The sequence below is a fragment of the Rhea pennata genome, chromosome 14 (genome assembly GCF_028389875.1).
Source record: "Rhea pennata isolate bPtePen1 chromosome 14, bPtePen1.pri, whole genome shotgun sequence".
NCBI lineage: Eukaryota > Metazoa > Chordata > Aves > Rheiformes > Rheidae > Rhea > Rhea pennata.
The window spans coordinates 9,224,145-9,248,575 of NC_084676.1; the positions used below are offsets into that span (position 1 = coordinate 9,224,145).

The 24,431-nt window shown below is 40.0% G+C and overlaps 2 protein-coding genes across 7 annotated transcripts in view; one reads left to right on the forward strand and one right to left on the reverse strand.

Moving 5' to 3' along the window:
- FABP6 (fatty acid binding protein 6) overlaps nt 1-816 on the reverse strand; it is a 42,553-nt gene extending 41,737 nt beyond the window's left edge. The window contains exon 1 of one of the 4 annotated variants that reach the window (XM_062587490.1): nt 203-281. The gene's annotated coding sequence lies outside the window, so the exon portion shown is untranslated. Of the gene's footprint in view, nt 1-202; nt 282-330; nt 490-566 lie in introns of those variants that run through there. The other 3 variants (XM_062587485.1, XM_062587491.1, XM_062587484.1) reach the window with 3 other exon arrangements.
- Nucleotides 797-24,431, forward strand: part of PWWP2A (PWWP domain containing 2A) — a 29,773-nt gene continuing 6,138 nt past the window's right edge. Inside the window, exons 1-2 of one of the 3 annotated variants that reach the window (XM_062587482.1) lie at nt 797-1,620; nt 14,402-15,369. In XM_062587482.1, the coding sequence (XP_062443466.1) occupies nt 917-1,620; nt 14,402-15,369 (1,672 nt within the window). In that variant the 5' untranslated portion in view covers nt 797-916. Of the gene's footprint in view, nt 1,621-14,401; nt 17,197-24,431 lie in introns of those variants that run through there. The other 2 variants (XM_062587481.1, XM_062587480.1) reach the window with 2 other exon arrangements.

Here is a 24,431-nt window from a genome sequence, read left to right on the forward strand (position 1 = left end):
AGGTGGGGAATAAAAAAAAACACCTAACAGTAGGAACTACTGAAACCACAGGAAGATAAACACCGACTCAAAACATCTTGAAGGGAAGCGTTATTTCTGCTTCCTCCCTTTACCTCTCCATGCTTCTTATCTTTACCCCATGTACCTAATGTAGGCAGGTTCCTCTTTTATAGTGCTAATTTACTCTCCATAAGACACCAACCCTGCCTTCCTCGCGTTTCTCCTCTCCCCAGGGAACTGCCCGTTTGCCACACTCAGCGCTTCGTGTTTTTCACCCCTCCCCTTCCCCCGGTAAGGGCCCTGCTCGTCCCCACACCGCGGAGCACGCACCACTCCGCCCCACAGGCCGCACGCTAACGACGCCGGCGCTGCCCCAGCGCGGGGGAGGAAGTCGCCCACTCCGCGGGCGTCCCCCCTCCGCCGCGGAGCGAGCGACCCCCACGGCGGGCCGGCCACCCTCCTGCCCTCGCCATCTTGCCCTGCGCCCGCGCTCCGCCGCCCGCACTGCGCATGCCGACCCCCGCGCGGCTCCCGCCTCGCGCTCGCTGACGGACGGCAGCTCCCACCAGTTACCAGCCTCTCAGGGGAGCAGTTCCTCCCTCCACCAATGGGGTACCGCAGTAACCCCAAAGGCCCCGCCCCTCTAATCTGTAACGGCGTGTAGCGCCTTAAGCCACACCCCTTCTTCCTCTTCCCGACTCTTCATTGAATGAAGTTCCTGTTGGCCAACGGCAAGTTCCCGCTGGGCTTGACGGACTGCTCCGCTCTCCATTAGCAGTAGAGAATCGTGCCGCGCTCGCCAATAGCCTGCCAGATGCGGCCCTAGGGGGGAGGGCCCTCCCTCCCAGGCGGGCGGGGAAGGCCGCGGTTATCGATCCCGCTGCTGGAGGGAGGCGGCGGTGAAGCAGCAGAGAAAATGGCGGCTATGGCTGCGGAGGCGGCAGCGACTGCAGCGGTGCCGGGCGATGGGGGGGCCGGCGAAGCTGAGCCCGAGATGGAGCCTCTGCCAGGCAGCGAGGCCGGCGCGGACCCTCTCCCTGCCGTCACCGAGGCCGTCGAGTCGGTGGTGCCTGATGGGGAGGAGGCCGACGGGGGGAAGGTTGCTCCCGGCGAGGCCGAGCAGCTGCCGCCGCCGCCCGCGCAGCTCGCCCGCAGCCCGGCCGGGCCTCGGGAGCCGGGAGCCGAGGGGACGGCGACGGAGAAGCTGCCGCCCTGCGCGGCGGAGGTGGGCTCGCCGCAGGCCGAGCACCGGCGAGCGCCCAGCCCGGAGTGCGAGGAGGAGCCGCAGCCCTGCCCGCCGCCTGCTGGGCACCCTGAACTTCCCGAGGAGGAGCCGCAGCCCTGCCCGCCGGCTACTGGGGGCTCCGCGAAGCCGGAGCCCGGGGAGGAGCCGTGCCGGCCGGAGGAGGAGGAGCCGGATGCTGCTGATGCCGCCGCTGTGGAGCCGGAGTGCCCGGTGCCCGCGGCTGCGGCCGGCGAGGAGGCGGCGGCGGCGGCCCCGCTGCTGCCGGGCTCCGAGGTGCGGGTCACCCTGGATCACATCATCGAGGACGCCCTGGTGGTCTCGTTCCGGCTGGGAGAGAAGCTTTTCTCGGGGGTCCTCATGGACCTCTCTAAAAGGTGAGAGCTCACGGGGGAGCCGTGCCGGCCCCCGGCCGCGGCGGCGCAGCCAGCCCGCCGGGACCCGCCTGCCGCCGCCCCGGCCCTCGGCCCGGAGGGAGGCCGCTGCGCAGGCAGAGCGGGCGCGGCGGCCCGGGCGGCCTCGGGGAGCGGCCGGGGCGCGGCCCCAGGGGCGCGGCGGCCCGGCCTCGCCCGGCCCCGGCAGGCCGCAGCCGCCCGGGGGGGCGAGCGGCCGCTGCCCCCGCCGCACCCTCAGCCGCAGCTCGGCCCCCGGGTAGGCGCGGGGCGGCCGCGCGGCCCCCGAGGCCTGCCCGGGCCCCTGCCTCGGCCCGGCCGCGCCCGCAAAACGGGTCGGAAGGGGGGAGCAAGGTGCTCCCCCACGCCACCCCCCGCCGCCCCCCCTAAGCAGGATAAACCGGGACAGCGACTGCCTGGCGCGTTTTATAGTGTGAAAGTAGTGCCGAACGGGAAGCGGGGGAGTCGGGGGGAGGACGAGCACATGGACGCTTCCCTTTAACTCCGTTGGGGTTCACGTCGGGCCTCCACGGCGGGGCAGAAAGAGATGCGGGTGCAGACGTTGACATCTGTTCCGGTCTCTGTGTATTCAGACCCGGAGATAGGTTTTTCCTCTTGACTTGTGTTGTATCTAGGTAACCTTATATTTTGGTACATACTATTTTTTTTTTCCAGAATAATGATTTTCAAGCCAGATTATTGCAGTCCTGAAGTACGGTTGTTAGGACTAATTGCTCCTTGTATGCAATGTATGGGGTGAAGTGTATTGATTCTTAAATACCAGGGTTTATTTCTGGAACTGATACGTACCACAAAGTAAATTAAGCATTTTCAGACTGCGAGGTTTGGATTTTCTTTTCTCATAGCCTTCCAAGAACCCCTTGTTATAGGAAGGCAAGAACTCATCTATGATAGCATACATTGATAAACATCCTAACTACCATTTACAGGTGAAAATATTTTTTGCCCTCAGTGTTTGTATTCTGAACATATAAGCACTGTACAAATACATGAGAAAAAAAAAAGTGAAATTTGACCAAGTTTTTTACTGTTTAAGATAGCTGGAATGTAAAAAGTGCTTTTTTCCCCCCAGAGTTTAAGCTGCATGTGTGTTCTTATGTCTTATTCATTACTGGTTAAGATTACTACCAGATGTTTAATAATTCTTTTGTAATATCAATATTGTCAATGCCTTCTAAAAGAAGGGTATTAATGACCTGCATTTTTGGCCTGGGCCTAGCTTCTTGTTTGTTTTGAAACAGAAGGCTTTTTCTGAATCCAAGTTCTGCATAATGTCATGGAAGTAAGTTCTAAATTTATAAGTTTGGGGATTTGAAATGAAAACTTATAAATTTATAGCTTTTAAAATCAAGTACTAAAATCTACATACAGTACTCGCTTCTAGTGTGAAATATTAAATGCTTTAAATCAGGACAGGAGATATAAAATTATAATGCTTATATAATTATAAAATTATAATGTTAACATCTGTTCTTTTGTAGATATGAAGTCCGTACCAGCAAAACTGTATTATTACCCTGGTCCCTAAGGGTTAGCAGGGTGACAAAGCACATGCTACTAGTACTGCTAGAAGTCTGTGTGTGTGTGAACAAGGAAAATGGCAACTTCTCCTTCCTGAAAAAGATAGTATCTTATTAAATGCATATTGACCACAAACATTCCCTCATTACCTGAGGATCCTTTTCTTGCACACTGAGAATCCTTTTCTTGCGCAGCAGATCTAACACGGTCCTGTGCAGTAAAGGTCATCTGTGGTAATCAGACTTACTGGTTCTTTCATATTGTGGCTTCAGTGGAAGCATCGGTTTCCCCTGGTTTTAAACAAACTGCATGGAGCAAGTCTTCATCATAAGAATGGTGGAAAAGTGATACATGGAGGCTTATATTATTTTTCTCAGGAACTCTTATGTAGTTGAGGGACAACTTCTAGCCTCCTTTCCATCTATATGATCCTGGACTTCATTTGGGCGCTCTTCTCATATGTGAATACAAGAGATAAAGCTTAAATTCTGAAAACCAAGCTCTTTAGAGTACCTGGACAATAGGGATTGAGTTTCTAGATATGAGGTTGGTATTATTGGTGTTATTTGGCTGATGTTGAATAAATATGTGTAGCTGGATGGCTGTCAAATGTGTTCAGATATTCCAAAGAAGGGAATGTAGTGGTAAGTGAACTCTAGAAATAGTTTAAGAATTTGTTACTGGTAGGAAATTCAAGGGTTTATCAGAAAACAGATGTTACAGGAGTGCCCAAGATATTTAAGTTTTATTCTTGATTTTCAAATTTTGTTGGTAAGTGGCTTGAAATAGAGCTGGTTAGATGTCAGTTTATACTTTTTATATGTTCTTTTTTATATTGTGTTGCAGCACTTGATTTGTTGCATATTAACATTTTTCATTAACTTCCTTCTGAGTCTACCCCTATAACGGAGCCTAGCAGATTTTGGTGTTACTAAGAATAAAATGGAATCCAGTAGTTCATCCTTGATGCGTTGGAATAATCTTATGAACTTTCCTAATGCAAATTTTGTTTCCTGCAGATCACTATCTTAAAGCTTTGTGAAAGGAGTCTACTAAGTAAAAATGAAATTTTTTATTAGGATTAACTCATTCACTTGCTTCAGAAGGTGGCTGATGTGTTCATTGCAGGTGCTAATATTGCTTTCATCTGTACTCTGAGGAAAATAATTCCTGATCCTTTCTGGATTTTATCTTCTGCTTTCCCCTCCAGGGCAATGAAAGTCCTAACTTCTATACAAGTACTAAGAAGAGTAAGTTTTAATGGCTGTTTTGAATTCTTGTCTACTGGAACTTTTTTCAGTCTTTTAAACTCATGTTCTAAATTACATAAACTTCCAGCTGTAAGAGAAGCTAAAATGTCCCTATATATTCCCCTTTTTAAACTTTCTTTCCTCTCGCCCCCATTCCATTTCCATTGTTGCAGTGATGCACTACTTATTTTGCATTTTGTTCTTGCAGACTTTGTGAAGCTGATGATGTGTTTATTAAAGGCTTGATTTTTATTATTTTCTTCCTCTGCTGCCTCCTTTCCACTCTCATCCTCTCTGCCTCCCCCCCCCCATAATACTCTGTAAATAGGATGTCCATTTAGGAGTTTATAATTCATTTATACAAGTACCTCAGTGTTCAGTGGACTTTATTCCCACATTTGAGGTAAGGAAATGTTTTCTCCATGGTTACTGATGGCAATCTGATGTCCTAAACATCAGCCTGTCAGCAGTTGCACAGGAAGTTTTGAAAATGAGCTGAAAGTCGCAACCTGCATCTACAAATTTCCAAGCCGTTATCTTATGAAGTAGAATGTTCTTTTTCTGTGTTGAGTGCATGTCCTTTAAAAAAGGACATATCTCCACTTTTGTTACCCTAGAGGCCTATTGTACAAATTAAAAATGTGATCCCGCTGCTAAACTTTGCTGTTACTCTTGCCATTACCTTTTAAGTGCCCTGTTGCAGGCTAGGATAAGGTTCTGTTGTAGGTTCCTCGATGTGTAACTGATGGAGTGCTGCTGATACAAGAGATAGGAAGTGCAGCCAACCATCAAGCAGAAGGCAAGTGTATCTTCCTTTGTCAGAGTGGATAGTGGAATACTTCATACAAGACTAAAGTTAACTTCCCATGCCATTCTTTAATGGTCATTAAATCTATTAGTTAGATGCCGGTCTTTTAAGTTTGCGTGCGTCCAGCATTTGACGAAGACTGTGTGCTAGGAGATCTTAATGCCACCTGCTGGCTCAGAATTACTGTACGGCTTGCTCTGCACCTGGAGGAAGTAGACAGTAAGGAAATACCTGATGAGCATAGTATTTGCAAGACTTAATGTAGGATTAGAAAATCCTACCTTTAGCCTGTTCCAGTGCTCTTCTGGAGAGAGAGGATAATTAATTTTTCCTTCCTTTTCCAAAGGTTAAGTATATAAGGGGAAGGAAGAAAATAGATTTATATTTTGCTCTTTTTGCCAGCAGGCACTATTCAAGCTTTCTACGTCTTCATCATTTGTCTAAATTTTTGTTTCTATTTCTACAGATGCGATTGATTTGTGTCCTCCTCCTGTCTTTTTCTCTAAGCTATTTCCTTTCCGACTTGTGTATGATCGTAATAGCTCTTGGTAGGGAGAGTTGTTTTGTGGCCTAAAAATCTTAGGTAACCAAAAAGATATTTAGTGGATTGCTAGTAGATAGGTCTTTGAAAATTATATCTAAATTGAGCTTTCATTGTGGAAGATAAGTAAAAGGACTTCTTGCAGTAAGGTATGTAAGAACTATATAATAGAAGTACAGTCATATACACTGTCATTATAGTCATGTTCTTATAATCCTAGTATCATTTTTCAGCTAAAACTTAGATTCCTGAATGCTGTGCTTTTCCCAGTTTATTCATTCAACTCTCTACTGCAAAAGTGTAAGGATAAATGAGCTGTTTCATCCATTCCCTAGTTTGTCATCTTAATCTACAGAACATTTGTTAAATTTTTAAGTCACTTATATCACTTACAAAGCTTCTTGAAGCTTTTGGTCTATGTATGCCAGCATTTTGTTGGTATGAACTGTGAGGAGTGAATCTATTGTATTGTTACTCTGTGCTAAGAAAGGTGAAGAAACATGGTATTCCAAATTGTGAAAGATTCAAGATCTGCTGTTGAAGGATGGTGTAGCTGATGTAAAGGAGGAAAACTGCAGAAATCTCACTCTTACTGAAAAATATATGGCATGTTTCTCCCTGCCTTGCTTTTTACTTTTACTTCTAACTTAACTTAATAAACATGGACATTTGTTCTCCCTTTTCTGGGGGAAGTTTAACTACTGTAGAGCTACTGATATTCTACAGTATGCATTTTCAATGATGAAGTGTCTGCTACTTTAGAAAAAAAATCCGCAAAATTTGCAAGATATTTCTAAAATTTATCACCTCTTTCCTTTAGTTGTTTCTTGGATGTGTGAAGGGGCTCGATGGAATGCTAGCATTTGAGGAATAGCCATAACTTTTTTGATACTTGCTTTTCTCTCCAGGAGACTGAAAATAGGTGTGATGTGAGTATGTTTGGCCAGAAAAGTAAATTACGTATGCTTTGTTTGTGACGGACTTAGTTATATTGAATGATCTAGTAGGAAAGTTAGCCCTGCTTAGAGTGGAGGGTTGGATCAGAGGACCTTCTGAGGTCCCTTCCAACCTGAATTTATTCTATGATTCTATCATGTTTAAGCTTCTGTATATGAAAATAGTTTCTCGTGTGCTTTTATCTATATCCAAAACTTTACTGAGTTTTATTTGTGGTCACTTATCAAATGCTTTTTAAAGGGTAATTCTTTTCAACTTTCTACTCCAAAGTGGCTGATAAAACTGGACTAGCTTTTAGGATTTTGCTAGGACAGGTAGAAAACCTGTTATAGTTGTGACTTACACTGAACTCAGAAGCGCTAGGTCGATTGTTTCTGTTTCTGATCCTGTGTTAAGTGTCACTTTCCCATCTTCAAATCAATAAGCTCTAGTCTTGCTGGTAGATGGGGCATTTCTGTGGGTTGTGCCACAGCCTACTCTTTCTTAAAATAGCAATATTCCACTGTTCTTGGACTGAGATGCAATGGATGATGGTAAAACCATCCCTTCTTCTTATGGTATGCCTTCTGACAGCATGGGCTGCCATAGTTTCTTGAGAGTAGCATGACTTATTTTAGCTTGAAGTGCTGAGAGTCAGAGGATGGAGGCAAAATTTTGAATATGCTGTCAGGCATCTTTGTTTTGTTTTGTCCCCCCCCCCCCCCCCACTGCTGCAGAACTAATGAATCTTGTGCATCTTGATACTGAAGTGCTTAAAGTTCACCTGTTAATACCATTCCCTTCCAAGTTTCTTGGTATTGGCTGGTATGTGGATGCCTTAAAATGTTTCTACAAAATATCCTGTCTAAGGCCTTGCAATTGTGTAACATTTCCAAAGATACCAATAAAGTATCTACTTGGAAGCCTAAGGGGTATATGTGACTAGTAGTGCTGATGGACTTGATGGACCTTTAGCATTGTGGTTATATCAGAGTAAAACTGCTGTTCTTAGTAAGGAGCCTAAGGTTTTAAAATGCATTCTCCCTTCCAAATAAGTTTACTCCTTTGTATCTTTGATAAAGCACTTGATATTTGGGCCTACTAATATGGAGGTGCAGTTGCAGAAAACTGAAGGAAATTTTGAGGGTTGGCATATACATTCTTTGTGATGAAAATGTGAGGGATACCTTCCCATATCGGTGAGGAAAAAGCTTGTAAGTGCCTTTCAGACTTAACAGTTCAGAGTATGTTCAGTTTCTACAGTGGCTAATTCTTCAAAGTTTGTTTCAGCATCCAGACAACGTGGACTTCTGTGATTCAGATTTATGGCTGTGATTCAGATTCATGGAAGTCTATGGGGACTTCATTGAAGTCCTTCAAAGAAGGACTTTAAGTTAATGGGAACATGTACTGTAAGTTAATACATTATTTGGTATATTTGCATATTATTTGGTATCATAGCTTTCAATTTGTATAGTTGTTGGAGGAGGCCTAGGTGACAGTGGTCAGGAATGATTAAAAACAGCTGCTCTCTTAATACTGTGTCCATACCCACAGCCTGCTGTTGTCTTTCCTCTGCATTGAAAGAATGCCAGAAACCAAAGCTTTGATGCCAGGCAGTGTACCTGCTTGAAAACACTAAGCTCAACACCGATCAGTAAAAAGTTTGAATACGTAAGCTTTCTACTGGTTTTCATAAATATATATTTTCACATGTTAATACTTCAATTATGTTATGGTATAGAGACTCTGTGGTGGTGAGGCAACTGGTTTTCTTGGTGACATGTGCTGAGTGAGTCACTTAAACTGCAGTCTTTTTGCCATGCTTTTAGAGCTCTGAATGAAATAGGCATTTCCTAGTCAATTTAGCCTAATGTTACAGTACTCTGGAGGTGAGCAACTAGTAAGCTGAGAGTTTGGCTTGTGTGTGCTTTTTTTCTGTAAGGTACCTGCCATTTAAAACAACGTGTTCTATATTTACACTTGATCACAGCAACTAAATTCTATATTAAAAGCAGGTTATTGCGTAATTTGTATTTTAGATACAGAGTATCTAAGGAATTCTCAAATACATTATGCTCAAATAGCTATTGTCCAATTATATAGTATATTAAACCCTAATTTAAACCTTATTCAGTTTAGATATGTACGTGAAATAAATATACTTAGCATATGAGCATATTGTTATGTTCCTAGTATTTAGAGTCTTTGAATGTTGATCCAGATGATAAAAATCACTTAAATTATTTCCTGTTTTGACTTCTAGAAAACACGTAAGGATGGTATTGGGCAAAAAAGAGCAATGCATAAAAAGGTAATCGATTACTATAGGCTGACTTCGCGGTAAAGATCAGTTTTGTTCACAGTCGTTTACAGCAGACTTGATTTAACAAAGCAAAACAGAGTTACTGTGCTTCATTGACACTGATTCAGAGTGTTTGCAGACAAATATGAAATACTTCTGAACCGATTCTCTGTATTCTTTCTTTTTTGGCCCTTTTTGATAGGACAGGGTGCTTTCAGTTTCGCTTTTCTTTTATTATAGAAACAAAAACTTAAGATGTTGCAAGCTCAAGAGGAAAGTGTAATACTTTACAGAGCATCTTGACCCTCTGCCCCAGGATATATTGTTTAAATCTTTACATGCATATTGTTATAAATTTAAACAGTCCTTGTTCTTATCTCATATTTTAAATGCACAAATACATGTGCACCCCTGCACTCTATTTTGCATATGATTTAAATAATATATATTCATTGTAGTAGTCCTGCTATATGAATTAGGTGTGTACAAAAGTGTTCTTTTGTTTGAAGTACCCAAATTTACATGTCTATAATACAATTCTATATTGCTTTAAGTGCCAGACTTCTAGGTTTGACACTAAAACTAGCTTTTGCATAATTATAAAAGATGATATGGCTACCCATTCATTACTTGCAGTTGACAAACTGTAAATAAAATCTGACTGCTTCTATCAGATTTCTGTCTTTGCATATCCTAGTTGATTGAAGGTACTTCCTAGTGTAAAGCTAAAGTCTGATGGGCTTGATTTCATCAGAAGGGATCTCATGTACCTCATTACTCTATTATTTAAATATAGTTCCTACTATTCCTGTTAATATTTAATATACATATGCATTTAAAGACAAATATAATAACATGATATATACAGCAGAAAAAAAGATTAGATCTGCTGATTGCACTGATTAGTTGTTAACCCTCCTGGAGATAGGTTTCTTACGAAGAATGTTGTCAGTTTTCTCTTTTAGAGGTGCCTTTTCAAAGCAAAAAGAACCTGGACATCTGTCAAGAGATGAAACTTGGCAACACAGAAAAATAGTTCTAATTTAGAGTAGGTTTGAAGTAGTAGTGTACTGCTTTCTGGAACTGCATTACATTATTTTTTTAGTGCCTGTTTCTTATTTTGGTTTTCCTGGTTTTCAGACCCCTTATCAAAGCACCTTTCCAGTCTTTCAAGTGATGTTCTGAGATAGAACTATGTATGGTCCACTCTTGCATAATATATAGTAACCAGCTTGAACTTAGGCACAAATGGAGGTTTCTATATCTGTCTATTTATATACATTTTTTTCTCTCTCCAAACAGTAAATGCAGTATTCCTCTTCAAGAATTGCCTCTTCTGGAGGAAAATAATATACTGAGGGCTTAAACATGCAGCATGTTACATGTTTGAGTAGTCTTGAGTAGTCTTATTGATGTGGCATGACTGAAATGATTTGTTTTAATACAGATCTGCTAGATTTTGATGATACAATCTCTATTCCATACATTCCAGATGTATAAATTGATAAATGTTATTTATGTCATGATACACCTGAGTTGTGTTGCTTGGATTTTTTTAAAACTTTTTATAGTAGCCTGTTAGTCCATTTTCATCTCCACAATAGTTGACCCAGATGCTAGCTTTTGAAACTTTAATATCTAAACTACAAATACACGATACTCTCAGCTAATATGTAGTTGGCGTAGCAGAAATGATTATTGAGATTTTATAAGAAGCACTTGCCTTCAAGGTTCACCAACCAGTGGTACAAAAAATGGGCTTTGAAATTCTAGTGTGTGCAATAAATACATGAAAATGAGTTAGCTCTTAAACTCATTAGATATTCTACCATGTCTTACCTCAGGTTTGTTCTGATCACATCTTCATTCTACTTTTTGTGGTAAGAAAGAGATACCATGCTCTGTTTTGTCTTTTCTCCTTTGTCTTCATATTTTCTCCTATATTATTTACTTTGTCTCATCCTGCATCTGTCCTTTTTTTTTTTTTTTTTTTTTTTTTTCCTCCTCTTATTTTTTGGTATCATTCTTCCAAGCTATACCACTGGAGAAAAGCAGCCATACGTTCAGCTTTTGGAAGTAATATTCTCTCTCTAGGTTTGTGAAATTTATCTTGTATGTCGCACGAACTATGTCTTGACTGATGGCGTATTAGTATATAAATACACAATTTATAGGAATAATGTCTTAATTTGCCCTTGACATAGCCGATGGTAGATAATAATTGTCAACTCTAATTCTAGACTTCATTAATTTTAAGTGGACAAGGAGAGCAATTTCTAGCATTGTGTTTTAAACAGTACCTCTTGTGAGACAGGTCCCAGCTTAAGAGATTCAGAATGTGTTGTTTGTTTTACTTAAAAAATACTCCGAAGCTGGCTTGCATCTTGTGTACAAATTGCACTTCAGCAATTCAGTTCCTCAGCTCTTTGACCTGTGTTATACAGATGCTTGAAAGAGAAGATTATTGTTGCACCTTAGAGTGTGATCTTGACTTCCTTCATGATATCAGCTGTATGCTGCACTTTCCACTAGTCTACTTTTATGTACTTGGAGTGCTAATCGTAATGGCTTTGCTCATGCTGGTGAGGCAGTGGAAGTTGAGGAAAGAAATCTAGGGAAAGAGAAATGATGCATTAGACCAGGATATTGCTGGAAACCTGTTTGCAGTCCTCTGACTTGCTTCTTCCCAAGTTACTGCTCATAGTGGTTAACTTCCTGACACTGAGTCAGCCTAAATGTCCTCCAGAAGAGATGTTTGTGCATTGGTTCCTGGAAATGTCTTGGGTCAAACAGTTCCTGAGACAGTGAAGGTGTAACGTCTTTCTGCATGAGTTTTGCCCTTCTTCATATCACAATCCTATTCTTACTTTCCTGGTCTGATGTTTGGGATTGAAATTTTATGCAATAGGCTTCTTGCCTTGTCTGGGAATTCTTGTTCTTAACTCTTGCAGTAAGTTAAGCTTTTTTTTAAGTCATGTAATTTTTATTCAGATGATAAAGGATGGGATCCAAATTTTATTGCTATATAAAAAAAGGTGAACATCTGGATGACATTAACATTCTAAGTACTGCTAGTTTATTATCAGTTGATATTTCCTTTTAAAGCCTTATTTGGAGTGGAGTTAATTATTTGTAATTGTGAATGAAAGGGAAAGTGTGGAAACAAAACTTTCTTATACTTGGTGAACCTTTGGGACTTTAAGGCAATTTAAAAATTTGCAGTTATAATTCTTTATGGATTAATGCCAGACTTTCTGTTTTTTTCAGAAGGCTAGAAAAATGCTTACATCTGCTGCTAAATGTTTGTAATTCATTGTGGCCTTCAGTAGTCCAGTAGACTGTGCTTCGTAAACAAGCAGTTTTAACTGAGGAGCATCTAAAGCCCAACTGAAGTGGGCCCACCCTGTGAAATGAATTTTGCTGAGATGATAAACTATTTTGCGGTAAAGAGCACACATCAGCCCATGTGTAATACCAGAACAGTGCTTAAACTGTTTGTGGTCTCCTGTGTCTGTCTCCAGAGCTCAAGTGTACGAGGGCGTGAGTATCTAGGTGTATGTTGATACTTTTAATCTGTAGATTGTCAAGTGTTCAACTTTTTTTTTCTTCTTTAAATGAAAACAAAGTTGATTGAATTGCCCCTCACTTAGCTTGCCTGCTCCTTCTATTCTCTTCTTCTTACAAAGTGCAAACTGATTGGATAGTTCAATCTTGGATAGCTTGTTTGCTTCAATTACAACTTTAAGTGTAAACAGAGAACTAACTGGTATGCAGAAGCACAAATAAGTGAAAACTTGATGTCAGTGTAAAGAGTCTACTAGCCCATAGGATGACCTGTTTCAAAATAAGTTTTCAAGAAATAAAAGACAAAATCCAGGCACTTACATAAGCCACCTGCTTCTCCTAAAAGTATTAGGGGAAATAGACAAGAATTTGGTGTTTATATTTAGTTAAGAGGAAGCCATAGATTGTAAATAGATTCCAATTTAATCAGTTAAAAGGATGTTGCAGTTAAGCAGCTGCAGTGCCAAATGAACTAGCATTTACCTGAAGGCAAGCCTTTGATAATTACTCTCTTGTCAGGTGGAGTAGGAGTACCTACGATGCAAGCACTGTTTAGTGATTCAAAATGGTTGGGTTGGCATTTGAATTGCAGCCTTGTCTATCGTGTTTCTGCTGCATTAAGCTCAAACTGATTATAATATCACCTAATATAAACCAAACACTGTTGTGTGTATGGGAACTGGATTCAGGCAAAACTGAGGAATGCCAAATGATATAATTAAAGCTCCGTGTAGTGGCAAATGGTCAATGCCAGTGTGGGATAGAAGAAAGGGTAAACTGTTTTTTAATAATCCCTGCTTGCTGTTCTGGGGACTGAAAGATGACGGTGTTGTTTAAGTGTATTATTTGATTCTCTCTGTGGAGAAGGGAAGCCTTCTGAACTGATAAAATGTTTCTCTGCATAAAATTTTGCAAGAACCACTGGTTTCCTGCTTGAGCAACATGCTACTTCTGTTACTACAGGAAAGTTGAACTAATGCTTAAGTCTTAGAGGGATTTTTTTTTCATTCTACTCCCTTGGAACTAATCAGGATGGTTAAAGGTCCTGTGTGTGTCTTGGTGCAGTACAGATAGATCTTGAATTGTCTAGAGCTTTCTGGAGAGTAGTGGACAGTAGTTTAAGATGGTAATCTGCCTGCAAAACAGAGGGGAAATGATTTGTGCCAGATTGAAATAGTAAGGATATTTTTACTGGAACAAAATTACATGGTCTAGCAAGGTAATCTGTATAATCTGTAATCTGCATCTGTAATGCATCAGATGATCAACTGCTGATGAACTGATGATCAACTTCTTTCATGGATGTTTCTTGTATATGAGGAATGGCAGCACTCTCTCTTGAATGCTATTTTATTCATTGTATATTTGCCATGATTAAATCTAGAGCAAGCTCAGGGTTTTGTGCTGTGCCAAAAATTGAAGAATTATGTAAAGCAATGAAAATGCTTTCCTCACTTAAATTGACTTAATATAGAAATTAATCTTGTGCAGATTTGGAGCTGAGGGAATGCCTTATTGAGTATGAAGTTTGTGTGTTTTTAAGCGTTTTCTAAGAACATAGAGATCTTTTAATGTAGTCTCTAGTCAAATTTTTTGTGTAACATATTCAGGGCTGCTTTGGTATAGTTGTATGTATGTTTGATACAACAAAACTTGTTGATAGTGAAACTATTTCACATTCTCTGCTGACTTGGTTTTGGTATTCTGCTTTTGGAAAACTTGAAGTAGGGCAGGGTATGGTAGACAGCTTCTGAAACTTTTTTTAAAATGCAGTAAAAGATCTCTCAACCTTTAATGTGTTCTTTCTTTTTCTCTTTAAGGTTTGGACCCCATGGAATCCCTGTGACTATATTTCCTAAAAGGGAATACAAGGATAAACCTGAAGCCATGCAGCTCCAAAGTAAACCATTCCAAGATGAGGCACAAGTGAAGTGTGAATCTAATGCTGCAGTCCCTGATGACTCTTCTCCCATGCAGCCATCAGAACCTAGCTTAGCTAAAAGCCTATGGACTTCTAAACCACCTCCTCTCTTTCATGAGGGAGCACCATATCCTCCCCCTTTGTTTATCAGGGACACCTATAACCAGTCAATACCTCAGCCTCCACCCCGAAAAATTAAGCGGCCCAAGCGTAAAATGTACAGGGAGGAACCCACTTCTATTATGAATGCTATCAAGCTACGACCCAGGCAGGTCTTGTGTGACAAATGCAAAAACAGTGTTGTTGCAGAAAAAAAGGAAATTAAAAAAGGTGGCAATGCAAGTGACTCTTCAAAATATGACGATAATAAAAAACGAAGAAATGAGAGTGTGACTACTGTGAATAAAAAACTTAAGACTGACCATAAAGTGGATGGAAAAAGCCAAAATGAAAGCCAGAAAAGGAATGCTGTAGTCAAGGTTTCAAATATTGCTCACAGCAGAAGCAGAGTAGTTAAAGTTTCTGCACAAGCAAATACTTCGAAAGCGCAGTTAAATACAAAAAAAGTTCTCCAGAGCAAAAACATGGATCATGCAAAAGCTCGGGAAGTCTTGAAAATGGCCAAAGAAAAGGCACAAAAGAAGCAGAGTGCAACCTCCTCTTCCAAAAATGCACATTCGAAGGTCCACTTCACACGGCGTCTTCAGAACACCAGCTCAGGTTCCCTCCCACCCCGATTGCGTTTAAAGCCACAAAGATATCGAAATGAAGAAAATGACTCTTCTCTCAAGACAGGACTTGAGAAAATACGGAGTGGCAAGATGGCAACTAAGCCCCAGTCTCGCTGCTCCTCCACCCGCTCAGCAGGTGAGGCCCCTTCAGAAAATCAGAGCCCCTCAAAAGGCCCTGAAGAGGCCAGCAGTGAGGTTCAGGACACAAGTCAAGTGCATGTAACTGTTGATCAGGATGAACACCAGACATTGGGCAAGAGAGGCAGCAAAAGCAATATAACGGTTTATATGACCCTTAATCAAAAGAAATCTGACTCTTCCAGTGCATCAGTTTGTAGTAGTGATAGCACAGATGATTTGAAATCTACCAACTCTGAGTGTAGCTCTACTGAAAGCTTTGATTTTCCTCCAGGCAGCATGCATGCACCTTCCTCCTCCTCCTCCTCCTCCTCCTCCTCAAAGGAAGAGAAAAAGCTCAGTAATTCCTTGAAAATGAAAGTCTTTTCCAAAAACGTCTCTAAATGTGTCACACCAGATGGCAGGACCATATGTGTAGGGGACATTGTTTGGGCCAAGATTTATGGCTTCCCTTGGTGGCCAGCCCGTATTCTTACCATAACTGTGAGCCGGAAAGATAATGGCCTTTTAGTTCGACAGGAGGCTCGTATATCGTGGTTTGGGTCCCCAACAACATCTTTTCTTGCTCTTTCACAACTATCCCCCTTTTTAGAAAACTTCCAGTTGCGCTTTAATAAGAAGAGAAAGGGCCTTTACCGCAAGGCCATCACAGAGGCAGCTAAGGCTGCTAAGCAGCTGACTCCCGAAGTTCGGGCCCTGCTGACACAGTTTGAAACGTGAACATGGAAAGTAAGGTAGGCAAGAAATCTGAAGGCTCCACAAAATTCATAGCCTAGTTAAAGAACTACCATGAAGGACTTACCAAGTCAGAAGTTGCACTCGGTTGACTGCTGTTTTTATACTAAAATTGTTCCATTTGTAGCGGTTTATTGAAAGTTAAACAAATTGAACATGCAATCATAATTAGCCTAAAGTAAGAATTTCAGTATTTTTCAAGTGAGTTGGTTTTTGTTTTTGTTTTATTTTTATTTTTTATTTTATTTTATTTTTTTAATTCCTCGAACATCCAATGCATAGGAGCCATAGCCTCAGCTGAAAGGCAGCTTATTTGCAGGGAATTTTTTTAGTAGTTTCTACCCAGTATGTACCTAGTTGCTGTGTGGCAAAGGGTTAACACAAGGGATGAAAGTAGTAGCTGTGATATTTTATTTTATTTTATTTTATTGTGGCCCATCAGGGAAGTATAGAAATGTAAGCCTTGTCTAAATGGTCTTTAAACATTATTTCAAATAGTTTCTAATGTATTTAGTCTGGCCGGTGCAAGTGGGTCCAAAGCATGTGTAAACATGTTAAGACAACAAGCTCCAGTCCATGAGGGCCAGTTTAAATGACATTAAAAGACTTAAATTTTTAAGGAAGAAAAATTCATGTAATTTAAAGACCAGATTAAATGGGGTTTTATCTTAGTGACCACTTCTTAAACACTCAGCCTTTCTATGCACATGGGGGCACAACCATAACACTTCAGGGTCTGAGAAGCTGAGAGGGATGCCTGTAGCTCTAAGACAAAGCTGAGAAGTTGCTCAGTGTTTGGGATCAAGGGCTGTTAATGCTGCATAGATGTGAATCATAACTTCTGGTCTTTCTTCCTGAAGAAATCTTTCAGGCCATTTGCCTGGAGGTTTAGATTGAGAGAGGCTTTGTTTTTGAATGTGTAAATAATTGATTGCTTAAATTGGTCAGATTTTCTCCTGACTGGTTGTTCCTAAATTTTTAGGATACGTCCTAATAAATTACACTTTGTGAATTGTCAGATGTGTAATTGTTGCATTTTGGATGTGTCTAACTCTTTTTTTTTTCTTTTTTTTTTTTTTCTTTTTTAATATTTCCGTTTAAGGTATCTGTTTGCAGGTCAGAAAATGAGAATATGTAATTGTGTAATGCTCTGAAATGTAAAAAAAAAAAAACCACAAACTGTAAATAAAATTGACTAAATCTGAATTATTTGTGTGTGTTTCTCAAAAAGCCTTGAAAAAATTTCAGGATGTTAGTATTTTATATGTATACCGTGTATAGAGGACACCCTTTTAAAAAGTAAATTGTCCTTTTTCTACTCATTCTTAAAGATAACTGCTTGATATAAAGTACTATTGGTATACTTAAGTCTTAATTTCAAGATTAAGCAATTATCTGTCCCTTTCATTTCAAAATTAGCTCTGTAAAGGGCTTTCTGTTTTAGATGAGATTCATCAAAATTTTCCCTTAATTAGGTTTTATTTCCTCTATTTGAATAAGGACTGTGAATAATGTTACTTGTGCAGTGGGAAAACTTTTTCCATTTTTTTCATCTGTCAAAAGCTAATCAGACCCACTCTCCACTGTTACTTTAGCTTTTCTTGCATGTCTGTTGCTCAGTCTTGGGCAACTTCATGCAACTGACTTCACTTCCCACCCCACCCCCCTTCTAGTTTTGGTCCTTATCTGACCATACGAGTTACCCTGTCTTTTCCCACCCACTCCTGTTTCAGCCTTGTACTGTCTTGTGAAGAATTTGTCAACCTTCATCCTAGAGCAGTTTTCATCCAGTATTCTTTCTGTAGTTGCCCATGTAGGCAGTCATGACAGATGCAAAAGTTTAAGGTTAGGTTGAAATTAGATTTTAAACAGACATGAAAATGAGACCAAGGATTTAATCATCAAATGCTTAAAATCATTTTAACTTAATCCTAAATTTTATACATTCATGCTACTGTGTGGTCTTTCCAAAGCATTCAGTTTCTTTTAACCCTTTTATATTGTTCTGTTGTGCCCACAGAACTATCTGAAATCTAAAGTGTTGAATACATGGCAGTCCAAATTTCCTGATAAATGTATGGTAATTGAGCTTCCAAATATATTAGCTTTTCCTTGGCATTCTAACTATTATGGAAAATGTCAATGCTTTTTGAATGTGATAAACACACAAATTTCATAATGTGAAAAATCCTGTTTCACTCCTATATATTCTTTCCTGCAAACAGAAACAGTTGCTCTCTAAGTAAATAAACCTTTGTTACTAAAGCAGTCTGCTTTCTGAAGCCGAGAATCCATGCAACATGGTTTAGATGTCTGCGCTAGCTTCTTCAGATTCAGCAGCTCAGACAAACTGGTTATGCTGCAGCTGTTCTGGGCCAAGTAGCAGTAGAAATATTTACTAAGTCAGGGGTGGGGGGGGGGGGACTGTTTGTTTGCTTTTGTTTTTTAAGACCCAGAAGCTTTGTACACTTAACTCTTAACCTACACAGAGCTAGAGCGCACATAGTCAAAGTTTGCTCAGGTGGTTACAGCTGAGATAGGAGAGCAACAGGTTTTGAGGGGAGGTTTCTTTAGATTGTTTCATGTTCAAAAGAACAGTTAGAAAAGGCACATTGAGTCTTAATTATAACACTTGGTTGATCAGTCTTTTAAGGAGTCATCATTAAGCTTCATAGTCTGTAGTGAATGTGCATCATCATTTTAGACTTAACTGGTCTCAGAACTGATAGATTAATTTTTTTTTCATGTGAGACCACGTTATATTAGGTCAAAAATATCCTAGTTGTACTGTCATTTTTTTTTCTCTCTTTTACTCTTCTCTCTTCATTGAAGAGTAGCCGAATGTCTAGATATAACATAATTGACAGTGGAGTGAATATTGGGCTTAAGACGAAGTCTGGTTGTTACACTAAGTAACCTTGGTTACAGTGGTATGGATACTGCATACAGCTTTAAAGATCTTAAAGCTAGGCCAAAGCTTTGTATTCTTTAAGTGCAAAAAACATGAACTTACGCACCCATCTCATCCCAGTGATGTTAACTGTTTGAGCGTGGACCACTGTTACGGTTTGGTATGCGTCTACCATCTCTAGATTGGCAGTATAAATGATTTAACTTGATGACAGGAGCATGTCTTTGCAGTGCCAGGATAGCGCATCTGTGTAATTATGCTGCGCAACCCTTGCAGGCAGCCTGTGTCTTGTGAAGACAAGCATCAGCATAGTGACTCGTAAGTTTTGTATCAGTTAAATATAATAAACTGCAGATGATATATTTTTGAATTAACAAATTTCCTCTAGGTGGTTGTTGAATACACATGGTATTTCAGCTGGCAGGTGGAGTGAGGAATGGTGATGAGTTTTTAATACCAGCATACTCTGCCCTTAAAGATCTTTAAATTCAGTTAAATGTTTAGGAAAATAATTATTCCAGTATTTACAGACATGTCCTTTAAAAGGAGTATTTAAAAGTGTGATCACTTCGTGAATGAAGCCAGAAGCAAATGTTACGTGTTTACATTTCTCTTGAGAATTCTGTGGTAAATTGAGCATTTTTTATTTTTCTAACCAGAGTTATAATTTTATATGGCAACACTTAAATAAGCCAAGCATCCCTGATCATAATGTGTTTTATTTTACATAAGAGTAGAGTTATTATTAGTTTGGAAACAAGATAACTGAGAGCTACTTCACCAAGAAGGCTGTTTGGGGGAGAGGCACAAGGTTCTCTGCTTTTAATTTAGGCCAGTTGTGCAAGGTCTAGCAGAATCGTTTTTCAGCATGTTGCAGAATATCAAAAAAAGGAGCAGTTTCTATATGTGATTAGATTTAAGAAGGATCATATCAATGGAAGTTGCTTTTTGCGTTGCTAGCCTCAGGTTCTTTTCTAGCTCACCCACTGAAGTCCTGAACCTAATTTCCATTCATAGTGTCCATAAACTTTTGCATAAGTTGTCATTATAGAATAAGAACATGAACCTTGGAAAACAAATCTTAATAGCTAGCCCTCAGTAGCATTATTCACTGTGCTCAGGAGTGTCCTGTGCAGTGTAGTGGGCAAATAGAACTGGCTGCTTGGCTGAAGAGTTCAGGAAAAAAGCTGATAATCAGTGCAAGGCAGTTTCAGTTCATCTGCTCTTTGGAATTGCATTCTATAGAAGTACAAGATTAAGCAAATTTGGTCAGTGCAGTGCAATCACTTCATTCTAACTGTTATAGCTAGGACTGTGAATTGGAAGAAAAGTTTAGTAAGCTTATAATTACAAAGGTAGCAAGATGGCAAAATTTTTGTCATAAGCCACTTGGTAACAGTGTAGGTTTCCTGTGTACAAACAAGCAAACATGAAAGTGATCTTTCAGCACAGAGTTTATAGTAGTTAAAGTGGTGCTGAGATGCTGTATATTTCCATTTCTATTTTCAGTTTAATTTTGTAGAGACATAAATAGAAAAATCTTACGGAACCTGAAGGAAAAGAGAGGAGATACTATAAGGAGGAGAAGTATGGGTTGGTTGCCTGAGAATGTTACTCTGCATGTTCAGCAGGAGGCAAGAGCCTGCAGAAAAATTCTACTGGAATGTGTGTCTTTGTCACATAAGTCAACTGTTCAAACTTAACCTCTTTCCAGAATATAAATCAAGCCTGTGGAAGTCGAGTGGCTTGTTACAGGATTTTATGTTAGTTTAGCCTATACTTACATTAATTGTGTGACTTATTCTTAGCATAGGATGTGGTAGCATACCTTTTGATAAAGATCTCCTTTTGTGGGTATACACAGGCCGTAACTGCAATAGTATAGTAAAATCATTCCTATGAATAATGCAAGTTTTATTAGTAGCAACAGAAGTCTCCTTGCATAACTGACTAACTTTTGGGTTTCTTCTGATACGGCTGTATTGATTGGAGGTTGTCCACATTTAATGTAAGGTTGGTTAGAAGTCTATGTATTGGCAACCTTTGTAGTAGCTATCAGCTTATACAAAGAACCATTAAATCCTGTTATGTGAGATGTGGATGCAAGTATTTAGCCTCAAAGCATTCTTAATTAATAGTGAGAAGGACCTCTTTTTGGATATATGGTCGTTAACAATGATAAAGACAATTTCAGCATTTAAAATACCTCAGTTGCTGTTCTTTGAGATGACTTTTTATTTTAGTTTAAATAGTTTCCTTACTATGGTGTTTATCCTCCTAGTGTATTTATAGAGTGCCGCCATTTAACTATGCAAAATAACATCCTCTTGTAAGACGGGTTTTCTCTTCCCTGCTCATCTTACTGGCATTTCTTTGCACATGTCCTAGTTTGAACTCATCTTTCTTGGATATCAGTGGTAAGAACTGTATACAGCACTTTATGTGGAGTTTTACAAAAGTCTTCTAGAATGGCAGTGATTCTTCCGTAACTCAGAAGTACCTCTGAGGACTGTGTTTGGTTTGGTCTGTTTAATTGTTGCTTTCTAATAGTAGATCATAGTTATCCTATAATTTACTAGAACATTGCAATCTTTTTTACAGATTAGCTGTGAAATACATACTAATCTATAGTATAACTTAGACTAATCTATACTTTTTTTTTTTTTTTAAGTGGAAACTGTGAACCAGCTATCCTTCTATGAAAAGGACAGGAAGAAAAACAGCAGTTCTGAGGCATAGTTAAGGAGACAAGGGCTTACAGACTGGCTTATTGGCATGCTTTATCCATGCACAGTTTTGTTGGTGGTATCAGGTTCAGCAGCTGGAGATAACTGTATTTAGGGCGGAATTGCAGCATTGGCTAGCACAGCCCCATTTATTGACATCCGAAATCAGCTCAGGTCCGTGACCTCACTTATTTCAAGAAAAATCATTGATGATGTTGGTATGAAGTAGGATAAACGACATGGAAAATAAATGCCATTCATAAGAAAAAGTCTTCTGTATACTGGAAGACCTGAGCCGCCTTACGCTTCCAGCAGGGAGGCAAATGGGGCTAAGAGGTTGTCTTGCATGTCTGCATAACTTTCTCAGATAGTTTGCATATGCACAGTGATGTAAATTGCTATTTCCTGTGCTTGTCCTGATGGAGATGAACAGTCTTGGTTTTTCCTATATACGTACTCGTGGTCCAAGAGGATAATGTTCAGAAAGCAGGCTGCAGGTGTAAGTTGGAGCTAGGAACTAACGATCCCCTGTTCCAAGTTTAAATTCAGGCTTTGCTCTTCCAAACAGTTCATGAAGACAAATGACTCTGTGGAGTTTATTTGGGCTACATGTTACACTAGTTATTTTCAAGATCAGGGCCACATGTACTTTGAAAAACTGTAATGTGATTTCTGTGCCATTTTCTTTGCTATTTCTGACTTTATTTCTCAGTCCAGAGAAGAAAAGGCTATTGAAACTGCAAATATCGGAAGTCTGCAAATAACTGTAGGATAGGTGCAGAGACAAAGGGGAAGTATGTTTCCATTTAGTTGGAACTAGGACAAGAAATAATAGTTAAAATTACAAGAAAGAGATTTAAGATAAGGCACTTGACTATTTCTTCTAATTTTAAGAGTGAAACCCTGGTGGTTCTTTGGGGACCTCCATTATTTACAGAATTAGAAGCTTTAAAAAATAATAGGTGGGGCAAATCCCTGGCAGGAATGGGATAGGTAAGTTCATCCTGCTCAAGGATGGGATAGAACAGATGACCTATCCGGACCCTGTTACAGCTTTGCTTTCTGTAATTTTCTTATTAACAATTCTGCCTTTGGAAAAACTGAATCTTTGCATAAATGTGCCCATGCTGAGGTATTCTGCCCCATGTGGTCCTGTTCTCAGCCACGCAGCAATCACACTGGGGTTAATGGGAATATGGCCCTCTAAAAATACATTCCTAGCTTCCATGTGTAGTACAACTGCACCCTATCTCCTGCCAAGGGGCTGCTTCTACATAAAATGATGATGATATTGTTTATATAAAACGTCAACTTTAAATGAGCTTTCCTTTTTTTAATAAAGCATTTGGGTCAGTTTTCGTGTTTGTTTGCTGAGGGTTTTGATATCCAATATGCGATATGAATAAGTAATGTTCGTGTGTGTGCCAGCCGTGTGCTCTGAGCCTGTGACTTGGAAGGCAAGCTGTGTTCTCACGGGCACGTGTGGTGCTATCGCGCGGAGGTGCCGCCGTGGAAGCAGAGCGTGGTTCTGGTCACAGGCTCTTTGCCCTTTTGCTTTGCTGTTCTAACGGGTGCATAAAGGGGAAGAAGACACTTGCTTTGTCAGAAAAGTGTGCGGATACAGTTCCAAACAAATATTTACTAAGAAATGCAAGATTTATGGGTTTTTTTGTTTTAATTTTTAATAACACTTAGGATTTTGTTTGGCTCGAGAAAGCGTTAGGTATACTTAATGTTAAATGTTAATGTGTACTTAATGTTAAACTGGTGTTTAACAGTCCTGCAGTGGTTCAGAATTTCAAAGCATATAGTACAAGTTTTGGTAATAGTAACTCATGAAAAGGAACTAAAACTAGACTTCTAAAATAAGTTTAGGCAGGGTGACAACCTCTAGCTTTTCTGTATGACCTGAACACATACTCCCGTTGCCACACAGCTAGCTATCTGTGTAAATACTGGTAGGCTGTTTCATGTAGTCTAGTCGTTTTGATCATCTTTAAAACTGGAGTCATTTTGATACTGCAATATTAAGGCATATTGCATTAACTTTCCTAAGACATCAGCAGTAAAATCAGACCTAAACTCAGTCAGCATTTTTTACAGGGATGTAGATGAATGTGGTGAGGTTTAGGTGAATAATTTGTTGTGTTTGCTAGAACTAGAAATGGTCTAGTTGCTTTTGCTCATAGATCATATGCTCTTCTGTTAGTGACACATGGAGTGTTAATTGGAAGGTGACTGGCAACAAAATTGTTTTCTTTTAGCCCTCTCTAATGTTTTCCTAATGGGAATAAATTTTGTCTCCTTTGCACTTCTTCCTTTTCCTTTTTTGTTAAAAAAAATACCAGGGAATTTATTTTTGCTAGAGATTGTAATACTTTAGTATCAAGTAGCTGAAGCATGAGCAATAAGAGGAGATAACGTTTATCGGATTACTGTTACTGGTTTTGTGATGTTTATTTAACTTGGATGCCTTTAAAGACACTGGGAAGATGTTTGTGAAAGCTCCCAAATCATTCCACTGATTCCCAACAATCCTTTCAACAAAACCAAGAAAGAAGTCTTGCTACCAAAACCAGCTTCCTCCCCAGAAAAGACAGAAATCAAAAATATTTTCCTGTATTTCTGCTAGTATGAAAAAAAATCTTTATAAGTTGCCATTAATAATTATATGTGAAGATTTTAAAT